The sequence below is a fragment of the Dendronephthya gigantea genome, unplaced genomic scaffold (assembly GCF_004324835.1).
Source record: "Dendronephthya gigantea isolate DGI-Jeju-01 unplaced genomic scaffold, DenGig_1.0 000289F, whole genome shotgun sequence".
NCBI classification, from domain to species: domain Eukaryota; kingdom Metazoa; phylum Cnidaria; class Anthozoa; order Malacalcyonacea; family Nephtheidae; genus Dendronephthya; species Dendronephthya gigantea.
Window position 1 is genome coordinate 33,402 of NW_021163299.1, and position 20,786 is coordinate 54,187.

The 20,786-nt window shown below is 37.2% G+C and overlaps 5 protein-coding genes across 5 annotated transcripts; 1 reads left to right on the forward strand and 4 right to left on the reverse strand.

Annotated features, from left to right (window-relative positions):
* Positions 1–219: 219 nt before the first annotated feature.
* Positions 220–3,019, reverse strand: LOC114541408. The gene is made up of 2 exons (XM_028561333.1): positions 2,965–3,019; positions 220–1,054 (listed from the first exon to the last, which is right to left on the reverse strand). The coding sequence occupies exon 2, from the start codon at positions 1,044–1,046 to the stop codon at positions 246–248; it is 801 nt and encodes a 266-aa protein (XP_028417134.1). The 5' UTR covers positions 1,047–1,054; positions 2,965–3,019; the 3' UTR covers positions 220–245.
* On the reverse strand, positions 2,926–5,257 carry LOC114541409 (6-methylsalicylic acid synthase-like). Its single transcript, XM_028561334.1, has 3 exons — positions 4,822–5,257; positions 3,565–3,843; positions 2,926–3,323 (listed from the first exon to the last, which is right to left on the reverse strand). Exons 1-3 carry the CDS (start codon positions 4,958–4,960, stop codon positions 3,250–3,252), a joined length of 492 nt encoding a protein of 163 aa, XP_028417135.1. The 5' UTR covers positions 4,961–5,257; the 3' UTR covers positions 2,926–3,249.
* Positions 5,258–8,049: 2,792 nt separating this feature from the next.
* On the reverse strand, positions 8,050–18,279 carry LOC114541416. Its single transcript, XM_028561341.1, has 6 exons — positions 18,018–18,279; positions 16,947–17,015; positions 16,741–16,832; positions 16,551–16,638; positions 8,534–10,589; positions 8,050–8,432 (listed from the first exon to the last, which is right to left on the reverse strand). The coding sequence occupies exons 3-5, from the start codon at positions 16,804–16,806 to the stop codon at positions 9,784–9,786; spliced, it is 960 nt and encodes a 319-aa protein (XP_028417142.1). The 5' UTR covers positions 16,807–16,832; positions 16,947–17,015; positions 18,018–18,279; the 3' UTR covers positions 8,050–8,432; positions 8,534–9,783.
* On the forward strand, positions 10,776–13,068 carry LOC114541417. Its single transcript, XM_028561342.1, has 3 exons — positions 10,776–11,038; positions 11,336–11,421; positions 12,031–13,068. Exons 1-3 carry the CDS (start codon positions 10,859–10,861, stop codon positions 12,446–12,448), a joined length of 684 nt encoding a protein of 227 aa, XP_028417143.1. The 5' UTR covers positions 10,776–10,858; the 3' UTR covers positions 12,449–13,068.
* LOC114541415 lies at positions 13,029–16,421 on the reverse strand. The gene has a single exon (XM_028561340.1). It carries the CDS (start codon positions 15,754–15,756, stop codon positions 13,051–13,053), a length of 2,706 nt encoding a protein of 901 aa, XP_028417141.1. The 5' UTR covers positions 15,757–16,421; the 3' UTR covers positions 13,029–13,050.
* Positions 18,280–20,786: the final 2,507 nt, after the last annotated feature.

Sequence of the window (20,786 nt, forward strand, 5' to 3'; positions counted from 1 at the left end):
GTGGGACGCCCGCTGGAACTTGTAGGAAGTCAGATACACCTTCGGTTGATATCTTTACTCGCTGTAATCTATTTCGTAGAAAGTCCGTAATCCAATTTACGATTGTGGGTTTTAAACCATAACTGAGTAATTTTGCAATTAGCAATATTATGATCAACTAAGTCGAAGGCTTTCCTGTAATAGAGTAAAGCTACTCTTATCGCTGAGCCTGTGCCATCGGTTTCAGTTAGCCATTTGTGTAACATTCAGATAAGAGCAAACGTTGTACACGAGCCTGGTACAAAACCAAATTGTGATGGATCCAAAGATCTAAGCAAAGTCGGCCTCAGTCCTCTGTCAATGATGAATTTTTCTGCCACTTTTGATAAGGTTGACGTCAGAGAAATTGGCCTTAGATCTTTATTAAAGTCCGTGATCTTTGATTGTTTAGGGATGGGGGGAACGTCGGCCATCTTCCATGCTTGTGGGACTTTGCACGTTTGGAATGAGCAGTTGATAATATCAGCAACCGCAGGTGCTAATATATCGGCGTATGTCTTCAGTACCCAGTTTGGTAACTTGTCCGGACCATTCGCTTTTGTGGCGCTTAATTCACGTAAAGTTTTTGCGACCAACATTTCGGTAACTTGTATTGGTTCGTCGTCGTCTTCCTTCAAGACACATACGTCATTAGTTAGCGGATCGTAGTCTGCCATAACACTGATAAAGGCTTCATTGATCTTATTTGCTAGTTCGTAATCGTTGCAATTTAAGTTCGTAGTCAAGCTTGATCGAAAATCTGGGTTATGCTTTTCCGAAGAGCCACATAACAGTTTGATTTCGTACCACCATCTGTGCGGTTTAATTTCCTTTAGTCCACGGACTTTAGATAGATAATAACTTTTTCGGCATCGCTTCCTTTCACGGTTTACTTTATTCCTTAAATGCCTGAATAAACCATCCTTTCCTCGTGAGAACGCCTTTTGCCTTTGAATAATGAGCCGTTTAAGTTGGTTAGTCATCCATGGACGATCAGACACATGAACTTTTATCGAACGTTCCGGCATCAGGATATCTAATCCACAATGGATAAGTAAGAGTTAATTACCGAGAACGAGGTTTCTTAGCGAGATACAACCCGAGGGGCGTGACCCGAATAAAGGGATGATTTATGAGGGCTACGCTCCCGAGGGATGTATCTCGCTAAAAAACCGATGTTCGAGGTAATTAACTAATTTAGTACAAATTTGTAAGGATTTTACTAAGAATGATTGCTCCTTTGCTACGTGTAGTTGATTGAGCCTTACTAATTAGCGACTCAATGATAAATGTAAGCGTAAAGTAAATCGACAAGGCAAAACAAAGAAATGCAGTAAGTGGTGTGAGAAAAAACTTCAAGCATCGGTTAAGGCTACGGAAAAGAAATTTAAAGAAAATTACGAGTCACGCTTTGTGAATATCTTTTTGTTCGACCGCAGATTATCTATCTGTGTATCTGCATATGTTAAACACTTCTGGGAATATTTTGTCAATTAGACAGGACAATTGTTAATTTGGCTTTTGTTTTAATAGTACTCTAAATTTATACAAAAATTAGGTTAGACATGTAGATAAGGATAATTTTCTGATAGCATGCATGGTAGAGTGAGCGGCATATGTTGATGGTTGGATGAACTATGAGCGACAGAAACAGCGACGAAGATCTAGATTTCTATATCACGCAAAGTGCTTTTAGGGAGGCAAAATCAGATGAAGATATAGATTTATTAAACGGAATTCTTTTTGGGGACGAGAGCTTAGATGAACAAAACAAACTTTCGCGAGTGCCCATAGCTGATGCAAAGATAACGAAGAGAGTCATAGCAACAGTTTCCGATGCGGAGCTGCAAAAAAGAAATGCTGAGCGTATACCAGCAGCCACAAGGCACAACACTAACTGGGCTGTTCGTGCTTGGCAAGAGTGGGCACAAATACGAAATAGCGAAGGCACAAGAAGCAGCCAAGATTTGTACGGGTTTGTTGAACCAGACATTGTAAATTTGAACAACAACAATGAACTTAATTACTGGCTCGCAAAATTTGTAGTGGAAATACGAAAGAAAAAACCTTGCGGTGAACCATACCCTCCAAACACGTTGTACCAATTGTGCTGTGGCATACAACGTCACTTTAGAGAGAATGGCCGACCAGAGTTAAATTTATTTGACAACCCGTGCTTCAAAACGTTTCAAGATTCGTTACTCGTTAGACGCCGAGATGAAAAGGTTGACTGGCCAAGGCTACGGTGTTAACGTTAGAGAAGCACAGGCGTTTACAGAAGAGCAAGAAAACAAATTATGGGATATGAAATTACTCGGTGGCCAGTCTCCCCAAGTGCTTCTTGATACGATGATTTTTTTTATTGGGAGGAGCTTTGCATTACGAAGTGGAAAAGAGCACAGAAATCTACGATTTGAACAATTTACATTAATTGAAGCTAATGAAACGGAACCCGAGAAACTTGTGTTTAATTCGTTTGGTGAGAAAAACCAAACGTAAAACGCTATCGTTTTATAATTGTTAAGTGTCTACTCTTAATAGTCCTTGCTTCAGTTTGAGAGAAGCTTCATTAAAAATATTTCTATACTTATTTTAGAGACATTCCGAAATAATTTTCCGACTTTTAAATTTAATATCTCCATGATTCTTTCTTAAAAAAACAATCTTTCCTGTATATTTTTTTTGAAAGCTGTTCATTTCGACATTTCGACTTTGTCCAAGATTTTTATGTCATTGAAATTTTCAGTAACAGTGCAAATTTCTATAACAACAATGCAAATTGGATCGAGATAAAATCGTTTAGGCAAAGTAGAGAACAAATTTTTGAGAGAAACTCTGTTAGTTTATTTGAGAAATTAGCAGAAAAAGAAGGATGGGTGTTATTAGCTTTTTTACTGGCTCCGATGATTTATCTCTTTTTGATCAAAAATCACAGAGAAGGCTTACATCAAATTTAGCCCCAATGTTGTTTTCAATTCGATGTTTCATATTTGTTGCAGCAATTGAATCGATTCCAAACTTGTACAGACCGATGTTTAAGTCCACTTCAGAGGCCTCACTACCTGACCACGAACTCAGCAAACGCCTAATGAAATCTTGAACATTTTGAATTCTCACATCCAAGGGTAGTACTGCTAGGCTCTCCAATGTCATTAAGTTGTCCACGACTACCAGCGTTTCTTCTCGTTTCCATTGGAACCTCAGAGAAGTATGACTTCTAAGATAAACTTGCTAATTCATAGGAGATATGCAAACTTGAGCTTCGTCAAAATTTTTAAGAATGATGCGTTCCATAAACTCGGTTGCTGAAAAAATATAGTTTTGCAAAGTCTAGACTTGAAATAAGTGAATAATTATGTATACTTGTTAACAATACAATGTTACTTCAATCTTATGACTATATTTTTATATCAAAGGATTGCCTACCGACTCAATTTTTTTTTATTGAGTAATTTCATAATGTGCTTAGCCTAAAAGATTATTTTCTTGGCTTGAAGTGGCGAGGAGTTCAGCAGGAATGTATTCAATTTGTTATTTTGAATATACCTTGCGTATAGTGAAGAGCAAAAAATCCGTATGTTTCCAGGACTGATGTAATATCCGCATTTCTTTCCAGTACTCCAGCACCACTGATCGGACCCCAGTTAATAGACAAAGCAGGCAGGCCAAGCTTGTTTCGACGATATTCACATAGTTGGTCTAAAAATGTGTTAGCTGCAGCGTAAGATGCTTGCCCAACATTACTAAGAACTCCAGATATTGAGGAAAACATAATGAAGAAATCTAGATCCATCGAAAGACTGAGTTGGTGAAGGATAACACTTCCTATTAGAAAAATGAAAGATAGCTATTAACATATCATTTGAATTAAAAATGGTAATAGTATATATTTTTCACAATTATTATACCAGTCCAATTATCATAAGATTACTTGAGAGAGTGTTCCCAAAAAATGAAAAAGAAAAAATACCATTCGCCAAAATGAGGATGCGAAATAGTGAGGAACATAGACATAATATACAATGTGTATAAAAAAAATTCGAATCCAACTTTGACAGGCTGCTGTGTATAAAACACTAAGGTAAACGATATAATTTTTATATGGCAACAACGATTAACTTATTTGGTTTGCGATTATACCGTTCTTATATCGACACGGCCAAAACTAGCCGAGTTATCGTCTTTTAAAAATTGTTGCTGGAAATCAATTTTTTCCGCCGATGGGAATTCGAAATGAGACCTCCAGACAAAAGAAAATGCAAATTCAATTAGGCATTGTGTTCTTCAAACTTCTATCGTTGAGCATTGAGTAAGAAAAATTTTTGCGATAAATTTGCGTTTAGTTTTCAGTAATGATTACATTTTAAAGCCCTTTGGGACTAATTTAAAAAAAAACAAACGACATCGGCGGAAATTTGTGATTTTTATGAGCTTTTTTGTCAAACCAGTACCCCTTCATTTTTCAACTAAATTACACGTACAACGTGTGATTTGAAAGAGAAATAAATGGACTTCACAAAGGTGTAAAAATCAAACAAATTTGTCAAATATATTTTGCATTATTACACGCAAAATTTCGATTCGAATTTTTTTTATACACCCTGTATATTTAAAGAGACATGCCAAGCAAGGGTATAACAAATATATTGCAAATACGTTAGTGATAATTAACAAAGCCATAGTTCATTATTGATAGGTAAACGCTTTCTTTAAGCACGGATAGCAAAGATCGTGGTATTAAAGTAAAATTGTCGATCTAGTGTACAATTAAATAGCGTGAATTGCCACTATGAAAAGAATTACCTTTCACCTTTGTCCCTACAACATTTCTGCATGTCTCCAAATCGGTTTTCTTTAGAAACTGGTCGGCCAATACCATAGCGGTAAAAACGATTCCAGCTACATCAGGTAGACTTTCTAGTTCGCTTTTAATATCATTCATTTCCTCCCAAGATGTGAGGAAATGAATGCTATTAAAAGCGAACTAGAAAGTTTCTCTTTTCTCATTCTCTTTTCGTTCAACTTCAGGTAGGCATCGGTTATTGAATTCATCGCCACGTTGCACAACATCGTATATGCTCGATACTTTTTGAATTATATCTAGAAGCTTGTGTTATAAGACTTTTTATTTCTTCTATGCACGAGGTAGGAGATCTTTTACAAGGGTTTACTAAAGTTCAATAATGTTCTCTTCTTTCTCCGTTCTTCTCTTCTCTTCTCTTCAAATTTTCGTCCTTTCGGAACTTCGTCGTTTTCTGTTCTGTCAGGTTGTCCGTTCTGTCAGGTTGAGCTTCCTAACGTTTCATATGCTTTTTACTAAGCTAGTCCACTCTCGTTTCGGGGTTCCGTCCGACGTTCTTGTGTCCACTCTCGTGTTCAGTCCACTGAAGGTTCGTGTGTTGTGCACGCCTTTTTATAGTAACGGTTGAGGGACATCTGCACACTTCATCAACTAGAGTGGGCTGATCCTTATCCAACCAATCAGCGTTGTTAGTTAGAAATGGGGGTTGGCATTAGAAGCTCGTTCCAGCTCTCGTAACTTGTTTGTATAAGGCGCTGACGCACTAGTCGAGTTGGTCTTTAGGTCTATCGATCAATACTTTCAAGTGTTCACAACTTAAAATATCTATCATTAACAAGCATTAAAATTATCAAACATTGTTTCTGTGAACCTTATTTTATAGCTTAACTATTTATTCCACTATTTTAATCGAATTAAACTTTCTCTGACGTAATCCCTAAAATGCTCGACGGCGCATTATAAAAACACAATTGATTGACATGAGAACTTTGCAGCTGCCTAAGGCATCCTGTTTTTAAGATAAAATTTCGCTTCGCTTTGGCTTTTAAGGTATGTAAACTTTACATGTTTACCCAAACCCACTGTTTACCTAAAAAAGACAGATCGACACTAAGATTAATACTACATTAATTATTCACTCAAACTGTCAAGCTTGCAGAAGGAAAAATAATTGATATTTGCGAAAGGCCAAAATTATGTTTACCCATGCATTTTGTGGCAATAATCAATTACTCATCCATGCATGGCAGGTGATATTTTCTATTTTTATACGATTTTAATATGCATATAACTAAACATAATAAAGCCTTGCGTAACACTTGTTCCAAAATCCTTTCGCTTTCAAGACTGAGTAACACGAATCCAATAGCTTCGAAAAATCTGCAGAACTCTTAGTGATGTCTTGTAAACTAGTCAAAATAAAGCGAACATCTTTTACGTAAACCCATGGGTTAAGCATCATAATTTCAGCCCCGTCGAGGGAACATGTGATAACAGTAGCTTCTGGTTTTAGATGTTTCAGTATTTCACCTGTAACGTAAGTACTGCTTCTACTCAGAAGGCAAACAGCATCAAAATCCTTACAGCTATTATCCTTAGGCTCAGCTTTCGCTACTTAGTTTTCACTTACAACCAATAACTCTCCAAATCGATCTTTACTTGACTGATTGTGAACAAGACATACAGCATTTATACCTACAGACGCGGCAACGCAAGCAAAAATAAAACATACTTCTTCACTTTGATGATAGACAAGAACTTTCTTATCACCTTCTATGTCACAAAGAAAATTTGTGAGAATGCCGTAAGACATTGGCATGGGAAATCCAATGGACACAGCTTGTTGAGGGGTGAAAATGGCTTTTATCTCCGTGAAGCAGGTTTCCTCTGCAGCAACGTAACTTCCAAGATTATCAATTTTACAGATGCCAAGCACAAAGGGACCATTGTTTGCCTCCAGTCCATTACACATTTTCCCAGCAATTGAAATAAGATCGTTCGCTTTAAGATCTTTCCAGTGCTTATGAAGGATAGGGCAGGCATAGTACACTTCAATTTCTCCAATCTGTTCTTTCGGCCCTTTCTGTAGAAACCACTGACCTGACCAACTCGCCATTTTGACAGGTTTTAGTCCTCCATCTTCCGTTTTTGTACATTTAGACTCGTCTGGATCAAACTTTTGAATACGATTGACATACCGTTCACCATTCCTATATGTGACCCTCCACGGGAAAACAAACGTACATTAATGGTTTGAAAAAACGGGCTGAAATACCGTTTGCTATCCGTTTTCTATCCGTGAAAATCAAAAACGGTTGCCGTTTAAACATTTTAAACGCCCGTTTAAATTTTATTGCTTGGCGTTTAAACGGTTTGTTCAAAACGTGAAAACGTTTTGAGCGATCCGTGAAAACATTTTGGTAGAGCTGTGAAAACGTTTTGCTTTGGGGCATACTTCGAAATCCGGACCGGACTCGGACTCGGACTCCGACTGAAAGAAAACCCGGACTCGAAGGAAAATCCGGACTCGTACTCGGACTCGAGATCCGAAAACCCGGACTCAAAATTGAAAAAACACGGATTCTAAACTGGACTCAAAATTATCCAATTATTCGATTCGGAATTATCATTGATCTGATTTTCTTATCGTATACTTAATAACACTAGAATATATAATCAATAAAAATCTATAAAAATCTGAAAACTGCAGTCGTACCGAGAGCAAGTAGTCGACTTGACCATTACCAAATTTACCGACAACCTTTTAAAAAATGAGATTGCTACACACGCAACGCTCCCCGCTCGGTACGTGCCTGGCGAAAACTTTGAATCAGCTGAAAAGCTCAAAACCTAACCCTATTAATAAATGGAATATTTTAAAACGCATGCATAAACGCTGAAAAAGACGCTAATAATTAAATAAAATAATTACGCGAGAAAATCGCAGTTGAAAGTGTTTTCTCAGTTCAACACTTATTCAGTTGACGTCTACGTTTAATATTTCTTTTAACGCCGTGATGTGGGATTGATGGAGGAAAGGCTTCAAATCGTCCGGTATCTGGACCAATGACGGAAGAAAGAAAGCATTTTTCTGAGCCACGCAGTTTGGGTTGAGATGATAGTATACATTCGAAAGTTCCTAGTACAGGCTTAGCTGGTTTCGGGTGAGTGGCTGAAGTGCTGGGGAATCTACTTGCAACAGTTTGGCTGTCTGCTGAGTTTCGCTTGTTGTTAGCAGAACCCTTTCTTCGCTTTGTCGCCGTAGTGGCCTTTTTACCACTGGTGGTAGGCATTCCAACATTAGCCAGGGCTGTTAGGTTCGTATTTTTTTTATCTTTACGATACCATTTGATGAACTTTTCAAGCGATCCATTTTGCTCGGCAACTGCGATAACATGCGCACAGATGTGATAAGCTCGAAATCCTGGACAGTCCTTATCGCAATCCACCCTACCACTTGAAGAAACCTTAACTGTGTGGGGAGCTTTAGGATTGGTGGTGCTCGGTGTCATCCAGTTATCATCGGTGCCATGTACTTTCCACACGTGCTTCTTAATTTTGTTTGCTTTTGTAAATGAAGACTTCAAAACTTCGTAAGGAACACCTATTATACCTTTGAAAATATTTATAAATTTAGAATGAAAGCACGTTCATGAATACAGAAAATTTGGGGTATGAGAAAATCGTGCAATGGCAAAACATTTATGAACAAACCTGATTGTTTTGCACTAATAGACAATCCGTTGTCCTCATTCGAGGTTGGGACAGCTGGCCAGTTTCCAACACTAGATACTGAACATTCGAAGAATCGTTTCTTCAGTTTCTTCTTCTGGTTGCTCGACATCTGATAATACTGGCTTTCTTCTACTTTTAAAAATTCGAAATCGTCTGCTAATCGTAGGTTCCTTTCCCGATAACTGCCAAAAACTGTTCCTCAAACTGACGTTTTACGACCGACTCGATATTTTTCACAGCATCGACTAACGAACGAGACACATCTTTCGATCCTTTGGCATTTTCTTTGACGTACCTGTTCAGGCATTCGCTAGCGTTCTGTGTATACGTCGTTGGAGGGAATCCCAAACCGCACATTGACCGGATGTCTGCTCGCATGCTGTCTTTGATAGTGTTAGCTGGACCAGCCAGGAAATACTGAAGGAACGAATCTGCATTTGCATGAAGCTTGGGCCACCTTTTTTTGATATCTTCCAATGCAAGATTGAATTCCTCTTCCGATGTACAATCGGCAAGACCACCATAAATAAGGTATAATTAAGAACATAGTAATTAATGCTTCTTCTAAATATTAAGAATTAACTGTTTAATCGGACATAATATTTCATATCGATAAATAATTTCATCTAATCCTTGTTAGTAAATGGAATAATACCCAATAATTCGTAGATTTTACACTTGTATACATATAAGTACAAACCTTCTCTGACACTATCCAGAGTACAGCCAAACGTATCGCGTGTTATTTCACGAGCAGGGATAGGGTCAATTTTCAATTCCGACAACTTGTGCTTTATGTTGTCCTTAAGGTGCATGTCGCATCGTAAGTGAACGGCGTTAGTGAAGACGTTCGACATGGCTTTCCATAAGTTTTCTTCACCGTCTGTGCCAACCACAAGGACACCTGACGTTTCCGGGCGGTATTTCACAATGGAAGGGAGAGTATAGTACGAAGACTCTAACTTTTTCTTGTGCAAAACACCTGGACCAATGCAAATGGGGTTCACACCGAGGCTTGTCTCCAGCAAAAGATTTCGGTATGTCCCAAACGTGAAATAATACTTAGCAACATTAAATGTCGCGTCCACCGAGAATACTGAAAACCGTTCAGGATTTGTACAAAATCGTTCCACGTCTACGAGTTGTTGTTCGTTGGCTAAAAAGATAGTCTGTTCGTTCGAAATGTTCACGTCACGGACGAACCAATCGTCCTTGCTCCCCCGTTGTTGTTACTTTGAAATTTGTAACAACTGCACCAGCGGGTCATTTGATTGATACGAGTTGTCAGTCGGCGTGGAACTATTACGGGCTCGATAAATTTGGCTTCGGTTGCGGGGATACTCACCAGATGAAGAAATTTGTTCAATTCCACCTCTTTCGGTGATAATTTCATGCATGATCTTGCGTGGTTTTGCGTCTTTCTCTCGAATCGATCGAATCGTGCTTGCCATCGTTCTTTTGTATGGTCGCTTATCATTTCTAGCACTTCCATGCGGTCGTAAAGTTACTTGTGTCTCTCCTTGGGTAAAGACATATTGCACATACATATATCTGTATAGACTATTGGCATTTTCAAGGTAGATCAGGTACTTTTTGAGCGATGTTAAGTCGGCATGCGTGTAAGATTGTCGGTAGGTGTCGTAGTTTTCTGCAATAGTCCCATTCTTGAATCTTTTCCTCCCTTGGTTTGTCCACGAGCCCATGTCGTCGCTTTTTACATCCCAAGGATCGTCCAGGCACCAGGAATCCACTATAAATGCCGAATTATGTTGAACGCTGCAAGGAACGGTTGTGGCAACTCGAGTCTCATTATCAATATTCAGAAGTTGTCTGACAACAACTTTAGTTGGCATTCCTTCCGTCAACCCATATCTGTAGACTGGTAAACGCTTATCATCGTTGTAGTAGTGGATATCGTTAATTCCGCTAGACGGAAGATCATTGCCGCTGCTATCGTCCATGTCTCCGCTCGACGAAATTTCACTGTCACTCGAGTCGCTATTAGGTTCACTCTTAATGTGTACGATGCTAACAACTGAATGAAATAACATTTGATTAATTAACAATAATTGAAAAATCAGGCATAAGGTATTTTTTATATTCTGTTTTTTTACGAAGCTACTCAATAATCTAGAGATTAGCCTGAATTATACTGGAGACGGATCATCCATCAAGACGAATTACCAGAACTAAAACCGGCTATACATGGCTAGAAATCTGATACAGTTCAGCAGTTTGCCTTGCGGGCGCACAAATGAGTAAGATGTGTAACACGCATGCGTCTTAGCAGCTTAATGTTTAAACATGGCGGAAGGGTTAAGAGACCATGGAGATATTAGAGGAGTATACACTCAATTGCACAACGCTTCATCCGTCGATTTACTGTGGGGAACAAGTGAAAGAAAGCGGACAAGAAAAAATCAAGTATCGACGTCATTTTACCCCGTAGAGAGACTTGTTTCAAAGCGAATGAAAAAGAACTCGGTAAGAACCAAATGTTTTATACTGTATGTTGGTCTAAAGCTGTTCCCATTTTAAATATATTTTGCTATCTACACTACTAGTGTTTTTTGGGCGAGCAAAGTTCATTAAAACCCAACAGATAATGTATTTGCTATAATTATGTTGTCGAGTTTCCATTCGGCGCATATTTTCTACTGTGGGGATTTGTCAGCCTGTATAAAATGTAAATAATGTTAATTAAATAAGTTTATAGTTTATAAATCCAAAATGGCTTTGACTGTTTGAGTCTAAAATTTTGTTACTCAATACTTCTCACAGACCGAATATTTGGTAAAGTGGAAAAATTATAGTGCCTTTGAAAACAGCTGGGAACATGAGGAAAATTTGACAGAAGACCTTATCAGGTACTAGTATGTTTATTAAATTTAGCCAAATAGCCATGGTTTATTGCTGAGATTTTGTAATTATTGTTGCCTCTTGTAATTGTTCAGGGGCTGATTGTTCAAAAGTGGGTTACCACTAACCCTGGGTTAAAATTTTAACAGTGGGGGCCAGTTGTTCAAAGGTGGGTTAGCACTAACCCCAGGTGAAAATGTAACCCTCTGTTCTAGTTTGTGTATTTCTACATGTATGTTTATTTCAAAACTTCAGAGAGGTGAACTCCTATCTATCCTGAAAAGATCCTTGAAGAATTATTTCTAAATTTATAGACAGGTTGTCAGAAAGTCTGCTTTGAATTTTAGATTAACCTGGGGTTAAACTAACCCAGCTTTAAACAATAGGCCCCAGTTTTAGTTTCTGTATTTCTGCGTGTCTATTTGAAAACTTCTGAGAAGTAAACTCCTATTGATCCAAACAGGATCTCTGAAGAGAATTGTTCCTGCAAAATATTCTTCATATTTCCAAACATGAAGCAGCAGTGCTTTTACCCTTTAATTTGCTTAAATGCCATACATACCGGTACTATAAATTTTCTTGAGTCTATGGATATATAAAGTTTACTTTATTTACAGATCTTATGACCAGCCAAACATACAGCCAGAAAGGTTGCAAAAGAATCTCGACACATTACATGTTGGTATTCTCTTGAAGTTAAAAAGCAGAAGCAAGAAAAACATTACTATTGACTTTGATCATGATTGCTTTCGTTACATATTTAATGGCAAGGGCAAGCAGTCAAAAGATGGGAAATATCTTTTGTTAGACAAGGCTGATTTTGATAGATGTAAATTTGATGGTAATTGGGATACAGTTGGTGATAAAATTGGTGATGGTGTGAGAGTTAAGTATCCTATCAAGGTCAGAACTGTTCTAACAAAATCACCAAGAAATTTTACGGTGGTTAGTGGGAAGCTTCAGGAAAGTCGTCCAATGTTGCTGGAAAAACTGTCATTTGACTTTATTCGTGAGCCTGTGGTACTTCTACATTAAATATTAGGACTAAGATAATATTTTAATATTTACATTGTTATACAACCAACAACAACTAAGGCCTGTTCTAAACGTTGCATTATACATGTGGCAAATGCATTCAAAACAATGGATAATCAGCTAAAAGACCTGATTGTTTCAAATGCATTTTCCGCATGTAAACTGCGACACTTAGAAAAGGCTTAATTAAATGTACAAACTTATTTCATTATGAAATTGTGGTATCTTTATGTAATGTATCACTGTGTCTTGCTAGTAATGAATAGCATTCAGGTGATCTAAATTAGCCAATCAGAAACTAGGGCTACGAGAAAAACTGAGTTATCATTTCCTTCATCTCTTATAACTTCTGTCCTGGAAACTTTTGAATAATTCTATTATTTTTATACAAAAAGATTTTAATTTATCAATCAATTGTTTATTGAAAACTGAATTTCCCTTATAAACACTTAGGGGCAAATGTGCTAACAAATGCTTCCTAGTAAATGATAACTCAGTTGTGTCATGACGTCACATGATATAATCATTTCAGATCATCTGGCTGTAAGAAGGTCAGATAAAAAAATATGATGCATGGTGATTGATAATGGGTACTGTACATATTACCTCATTTCATGTTGGCAAATTTGTCTTAACTGATCTATCAGTTCTGTCTTTCTTTTTTTGCTATATCCATGTGCACTTCTTAATTTTAATTGTTCCCTTAAAGCAGTAGTTGTCATTTTTTCAAAGTCCATTGCATTGACAGTGCTAAAATGTGGAAGTTCTTGCTCCAGTACTACAGAATGTTGTTCATTACAGTCATCACTTGCCTCCGTGCGCAAAGTTTGCCTTTTCAATCTCTGCCGGTTTTCTTTTATTTCATTATTCCAGTACCCCATGTTTGTTTTGTTATATATCCGAGCCTTTCTTTCATGACCGCGCAATTCCCACTGCCGCTGCTCCATTCGCAACACATCCCCAGTTGAGTCTCTTTTATTTGACTTGCGAAGAACGACACTTCGAGCTACATCATTGTTTTTTTCCACGCCTTGACCTGTAAATTGTTTTATGGAGTGATGTAACTCGAAAAATCTGGGGACATGCTGAACCATAATGTGCATGTAAGGAGTTATCCGTTTCCTTTCATACCCTTCCAATTTGCCATTTAATTGTAAAAAAAGTTTGATCCAATTCTTGGCCTTAATCCAATATTCAGTTACACTACCTTCTGGCTCCCATTTGTTGATTTGCTGATAAACGACCTGAAAATCTCGCCAAATTTGTGCCACTAAATTGCTTGTCTCTGGATGTAAAAATAAACCCATTTTTTCAGGGAGTTCAGCAAGGAGAATTTTTTTGTCATGCCCCATTAAGCTAGTCCACTCATATTGTCCACTAGTTCTGCCGTTTACATCCCTCTTCTCCCATACGTTAAAGGAAACACCACAAGACCGAATTACCTCAACAAGATTTGAGAGATGAACACCACGCTCATCTCCTTTCATGATGTCCATTTCATCTTCCTTGTCCCAATTTACACATTCGTTTACAAGGTTTTCTAGAAGGACATCAGTAACTCGTAATAAAAGGTGAAGTTCATCGATTATTGTGTGGTTCAAATCAATGTTCAGCAGAGGCTTTTTAGCACAGCAAAAGTTATTTGTTGATTTCTCACACAATTCCTGAATTTCTTCTAAGGATCTGGAAAGTGGGTTCGTGTTAAAGTAACTGTAATGTTGATCCATCCTCCAGCGGTCTATTTTTGGAAGTTTGCACCACGCACACGCATAATCAGAATTTGCTCCTTTGAGGCCAAGCATCAAAAGAATAAATTTATAGTCTCCTCCAAGGAAAAATTCAGTTTTTATATCTTGCCCATCAACCTTGATTTTTCCATTAGAGATTATTTTATTTATTTCCTGAAACACAACTCCAAAAGATTCCTCCATAGTTTCATAACTTTCTTTTCCATCCACTACGGCAATTGTTCTATTACCTTTTGCAGACATGACATTTTCGCCTGTTTGAAGAAGAGAAAAGGACAATAAAATGAAATTGGAAGTTCTAGTCATTACTGCACCATCACCACTGATTTTGATCTTGATTGTGTCTGCTGACACATTAAATTCTGGATTCTGTTCAACAAAATCTTGAATGTGTGTGCTAAACATATTTTCAACTGAACTAACTTTGGCTCCTTTGTACTCTCCTTTGAGTGGATCGATATGGCACATTTTATTTAATTCTTTGCGACATTGTTTGACTAGGTAAGATCTTGGTAATCCTTCAACAAGCATGGATAACTCGTGGTAGAATACATCACCAACACAGAATTTGTCCACTAAAAACAGTATTTGCTCTACTTTAGTTTTGTCCTCAGGTGATAAATTATTAAACTTTGGCAAGGATGCATTATTTCTCTCTTCATTGCTTGGGTCAGAGGGCTCACTAGGAATGCTTTGCTCACATTTTAAATTATGAATCTCCCCAGAAACAGTTTCTTTAACAGCAAGGCTCTCCAGTTCAATGCCAAATGAACTGGAGAACCACAATGCAACTTGTGCCCGTGACAAAAACGACTTTAGGGTTCTTGTTTTGTTTTTCACATCAGATACTGACTTTCCTTTGTATGCTGATATTCCTATACTATTTTCCAGAATTTGAGCATATTGTTCCAGTTCTCTGTTGTTCTTTTGCAACTCGGTAATCATTGTGTCCTTTTGTTTAATAGTGGTGGCCATCTCATTGTAGAGTTTCTCTTTCTCTTTTTCCAAATTTTCATACTTTTTTCGAAATTCTGTTAGTTCATCATTCACATTATTAAGCTCATTATGCACGTTATTAAGCTCCTCTCGTAGTTTTATGACAGACATAGTCTGGCCCTCAAAAACATGGAATTTGCGAACTCTCTCGTCTAAATCTTTCCTTGCCCTCCCCTTCGTCTTCTTGTACAATTGGTAAACACTGCTAGCAATCTTGGATAAATTGATGTCAATTTCATTCCTCACAACTTCATCATCTGTGAAAGCGAAAAGGCCACCAGCAATACATTTTTCCACAAGCCAAACGTAGGTAACTCTGTTATGTTTGCATTGGCAATTCGAAACATCGTTGTTCTCATCTGGGTTTTTCGGATTTGAGCTTTCTTCGATTCCACCAACATTCTGTACAATATCATACCATTTCTTTATGAGGGGATATGGCAATACCAATGTACAAATAATATCTCTCACTTTTTCCTTTGCAGCATAGCTTAGATCAGGTTGGCTGACCACAACAGCTCTTTCAAACGACGAGCGAATTTCGCGGGTGAATTCGTCCGACATTATACTTTCAAATGAGAATTGCGAAATGTTTATGTTGTGCTTTTAAGGATTACTATGGATACTAAAGGATAATAAGGATTACTAAGGGTTCCAAAGGAAGGGGAAAACCCGGAAAAAAAGATGGCGACAATTTTTATAGTTTGTTGGCGAAATTGCCTTGCGAAAGAAGCAAAGTTTTGGAGATTTCCTTCGCCATTAAAGCAAAATGGCATGATACAAGAAAGATGGATATATTGCTGTTCTTTGAAGGCTTTTGGAACCAGGTAGGCAATAAAACATGCATTAAAAATGGACGGGAACTTGTACATCGGCATGTAAACAGTGCTTTTGAACTTGTGGAGACCGGCCATTGCATTTAGAGTATTGTCTATAGAAGCGTTTGTGCATCGAATTTGCGACGTACAAGAGATAGAATATGGCGTTTCTATGAGGCTTTGGCCACAATTTACATGAGCAAACGGAACTACTTTCTTCAAACAATGCGAGCCATAATCCGGTATTTTTTGGTCGTATATGTCATGAACTTCAAGCTAAAACTTGTGGAGACTGAGAAAAACTTCCTAAGGGAACAAAAATAAGTCATTTTTTGCATTTCCAATGTAATTTCTATTATGAATCGTCTCGAAATTGACACATTGCGCGTGCGCGTCCGCCCTGGGCGGCCATACTGTATCAGATTTCTAGGCATGACATATATATTTATATATAAATATATATATATATATATATATATATATATATATATATATATATTTATATATATATATATATATATATACTCCTCACATGCATACCTTCTAAGCTACTGCTTGAATCGCTTTCATTTTCCTTGCAATTCGAAGTCTCGTCTGTTAGGTTTATTACTTCCACTTCAGTACTCCGCTGTAGATTGTAAACAAGGCAGGAAAGTAATTTAATGAACGAGTCTTAAGAGTTGTTTATGATACTTTTTTATAGAAAAATGCACGAAGAGAATATTCATACCGTTTCAGTTACAGAAATAGTTGAATTGCTATCATTCCGAGTTTCTTCTTTTTCAACGTTTTCCATACGCGGTCGTTTGTGACTTACTTCAGCTTTAGATATAATATAAAAATGATATTTACTAATTTACACAAACTGGACTTTTGCTTTGAAAGATATCTTATCAATTCGGTCTACAATTAAGCCAGTGAAAATCATCAACATACCAGTGAAGATTTTCTGCCTTGTCAGCTGGATCTCACAACAACAGCACCGTTCAAGATTTTTCGCACAGCCTAAAAAGAAGTTTTTTGCCATGTTAGCTGTGGTCATGCATGAAAACATGGCTTTGATAAGTACAACAAGCATGTGGATTAGTCCTACAAAAGATGTGATAAACAAGAGTTTGGGTATTTGCCGAGTCTCTAGTGTCGAGGGTGAGAAGTCGAGGGTGGCGAAAAATGTCGGGGGTAATAAAAAATGCCAAGAGTATAAGAGAATATGTCGAGGGTGAAAATCAAACGATTTAAGTATATTTTTGACACAGCGTTACACTGACTCTATATACAAGCAGATCCTTTGAAATACACCCTGCCACGCGCATCAAATTTCCTCGAAATTTTCTTTTGTTTATTGATCTTCGAATATGTAGCAAAATGTAGAGGGAAAACTTTAAGAATAAAAATTCAAAAATGTAAAGTTCTTTTAAACTGACCCTTTGAAAACACCTTGCCACGCGCATCAAATTTCTTTTACTTAACATTTTCCTTTCATCATTATTTTCTCTTGTGTGTAGACGCATGGGCAGATGGAAATTTTTTACCCTCAACAATTTCTCTAACTCTCGATAACCCTGGACATTTTTCTCACACCCGACTTCTACATTCGATATTTTTCGTCACCCTCGACTTTACGTTGGCCTATATCACAGTTATATCAAGATGGCATATTTGTATGGCCAAGTAGACAGCGCGGGACAGCAATTGAAACATTTCTCTTATATAGTAAAGGCCCTACTCTGGTCAAATTTAATTTATTCATTAACCAAGCTGCGGCAAGCGCAAATTTTAATTGATATAATACTGCAACGCCGCGAGATTTTTTCATTATTTTAGAAAGTAAGCATCAAATAACTAGAGGTTTTAGAGGATATATACGTGGGCCAAATAACTCAATATGTTACACCATCTAAACCGCGCTAACATGACACGAAGCTTAAACGCTCCGCATACTAAAACCATGCAATGCACTTGAAATGATTAAATATAAAGCAGTACAGCACGTATCATACATAGTACCTTGACAAGCTTTTAGATGAAAGCAGGGTAAGAATATTGTGTCCACAGGCTTTTTGTTGCAAAGAACGCACACTTTGACAGCTGTGTATTTTATCCACCCAACAACATTCTCCTGGAAAGTTGGATAAGAAAATATTTGATTTGCTATCTATGCAAGTTCTTTGACTAAAAGCCGAGAAGATTTAGTTATAGTCATATAAGGTACTAACCGTGCAAAATGGGCAACGTGTAAGACGATTGCTACAGGTATAGCAGGTAGCTTGATGACCATAAGGGTAGAATAACGTTTCAGCAAACTCGACCTCGCAAACACAGCACTTCTCTATGAAGAATTGATGCGGAACCACGTGTGCCTGACCAAAAACCAACTCGACTAACAAGTTTCACTAAATAATAACCGCGCTCCGCATTCGCATGTGCAGGTAACAGTGGCGGCGCACAGTCTATTCAAACTGCCGAAAAGAACATTGCTTAAAGGCAATAAATAATTTCTGTTTTGCAACTAAGAAATATAACCCAGAACGGCTAAAGTTGTTTTTTGTAATATGGTGCTTGATACATATGGTGCAACACATGCCACACCTTAAATTATTGTCAGTAGAAAATGTCTGTGTTTGGCGGGAGAGAAGAATAATTTCCTGCTGTTACTTTGTGTCAAATATACCCATGGGCAAACCGGAATGGTTTGACCATGACTTTGAGACAGATTCGAAATACGACCGTAAACTTGTGTCTGGTTTTAAACCTCAGATCTTGGGTTTACAAGATCTTTTCTGTTGGTATTATAATGGTTTTAATGGTTCGTGTAATTGTGAGAAACTAGCTCTATCAACGTCTAAGACAACTAGTACTGATTCTGCGCGCATGAGAGAATAATTTCATGCCTGTGGTGATTATATATTGCAGTGAAAGTGTCTATTGCTTAATTTCTGAATTGCGCTATAATTCTGATAGATAATAGAAAACAAAAAGTGTCTATGTGCTATGGTTGCAGACAGGTCCTAAAACCAGAGAAATAAGAGATCCCACCCGAACCTTTAGATCTAGTTATCGTCAGCGTAGCGAGAAGAAGTTTTATGAAGGATGACATTGGTAACGGCTTCAATAATGATAATTCCGAATCGAATAATTGAATAATTTTGAGTCCAGTTTAGAATCCGTGTTTTTTCAATTTTGAGTCCGGGTTTTCGGATCTCGAGTCCGAGTACGAGTCCGGATTTTCCTTCGAGTCCGGGTTTTCTTTCAGTCGGAGTCCGAGTCCGAGTCCGAGTCCAGTCCGGATTTCGAAGTATGCCTTGCTTTGGCCGTAAAAACGTTTTGGTAAAACCGTGAAAACGTTTTGGTAGAGCCGTGAAAACGTTTAAATAAAACCGTGAAAATGTTTTATTACAGACGTAAACATGCAGGTCTCACCTTTCACCTATATAACCAGTATAACGTTTCCGCTAGCGTGCAATTAAATATTTCCATCCAACAGTCGGGACGACCTTGTAAAGTTAATCGTATAAAACTATATAAAATGTAATAAAATGTTTATATATCAGATGCAAGCAAAATAAGTCGAACACCAAAGTGAGATATCCCTATATATCACTGATTAAAACAAATCTAGTTCAGGTTTATAATGCTTATTAAAGAAGTATGATTGATTATATGTATATCTTTTAATAAAGTATTATCACAGAAGCGAAGAAACAGCCGCCCTTGATGATTTGCCAACTTGCACTGCCAGAAACCCATCACCTGGGTCAACAGGCCCCAAAATGCTTTTTCGCAATTATAAATGTACCTATTTCTATAGTGCGTGTGAGAAGACACATAGTTTAAAATTTCTTACAGCAATTAAATTCGATACACATACTAAGCAACATATCTGAGATGCAAATATAATTCAACTAATTATAACGAGAGATATCTGGTATTTGTTATGCAAATACTTATATAGATATAATAAATACGCACATTCTCGTATATACATTAAGTAATTTGGCATGACCAAACTACTTTCGCGTTTATACCCATGCATTTCACGATCTATTTTGGCAAAAACAACTAATTAATGCGTTATAGGATCGTGTGCGAGCTTCCTGTTATATCATATCAACTTTATATACGCTATATTACACATTTTCACAATATTTTCAACAAAGTGCATTTAAGCAATTTTCGCCAGTGCGTGTCGAAGTTTGAAAATGGGTTGGTAAAAAATCACGATCGGTATGATATATATATATATATATAAATATATATATATATATATATATATATATATATATATATATATATATATATATATAAACTCGCCGTTTTTCTGCCATATCGATCGCTTTTTAGACTATAATTATATATGCTTTTATTTTGAGAACACACGGCTACACAGTCATATAATTAATAGCCTTATGCTGTATAATCAGATTATTCTAATCCGTACTTAAAATTGACGTAATATTTATGTGTGTTATTGAAAAGATTTGACCTCTGTAGGAAAAATATGCGCTCTATGTCAAATCTTACTTAACTAAAAATTCTTGGTGGTCACAAAATATCTCTATATATATATATTTCATAATGAAATACTTTATCTCCTTCCATATTTTAGAGCATCTGCCAAAACGTTAACAGTAGAATATAGCTAGCATGTTATCTGAATAATATTATACGTTATCTGCGCTACACTGCATGAAAAAAAGTTTTTGTTAGTTGAATATGGGATCGAAGGCCGGCGTTCCGGAATCCAAACGTCAAGATTTCCGCCCAGAAAAGCAACTT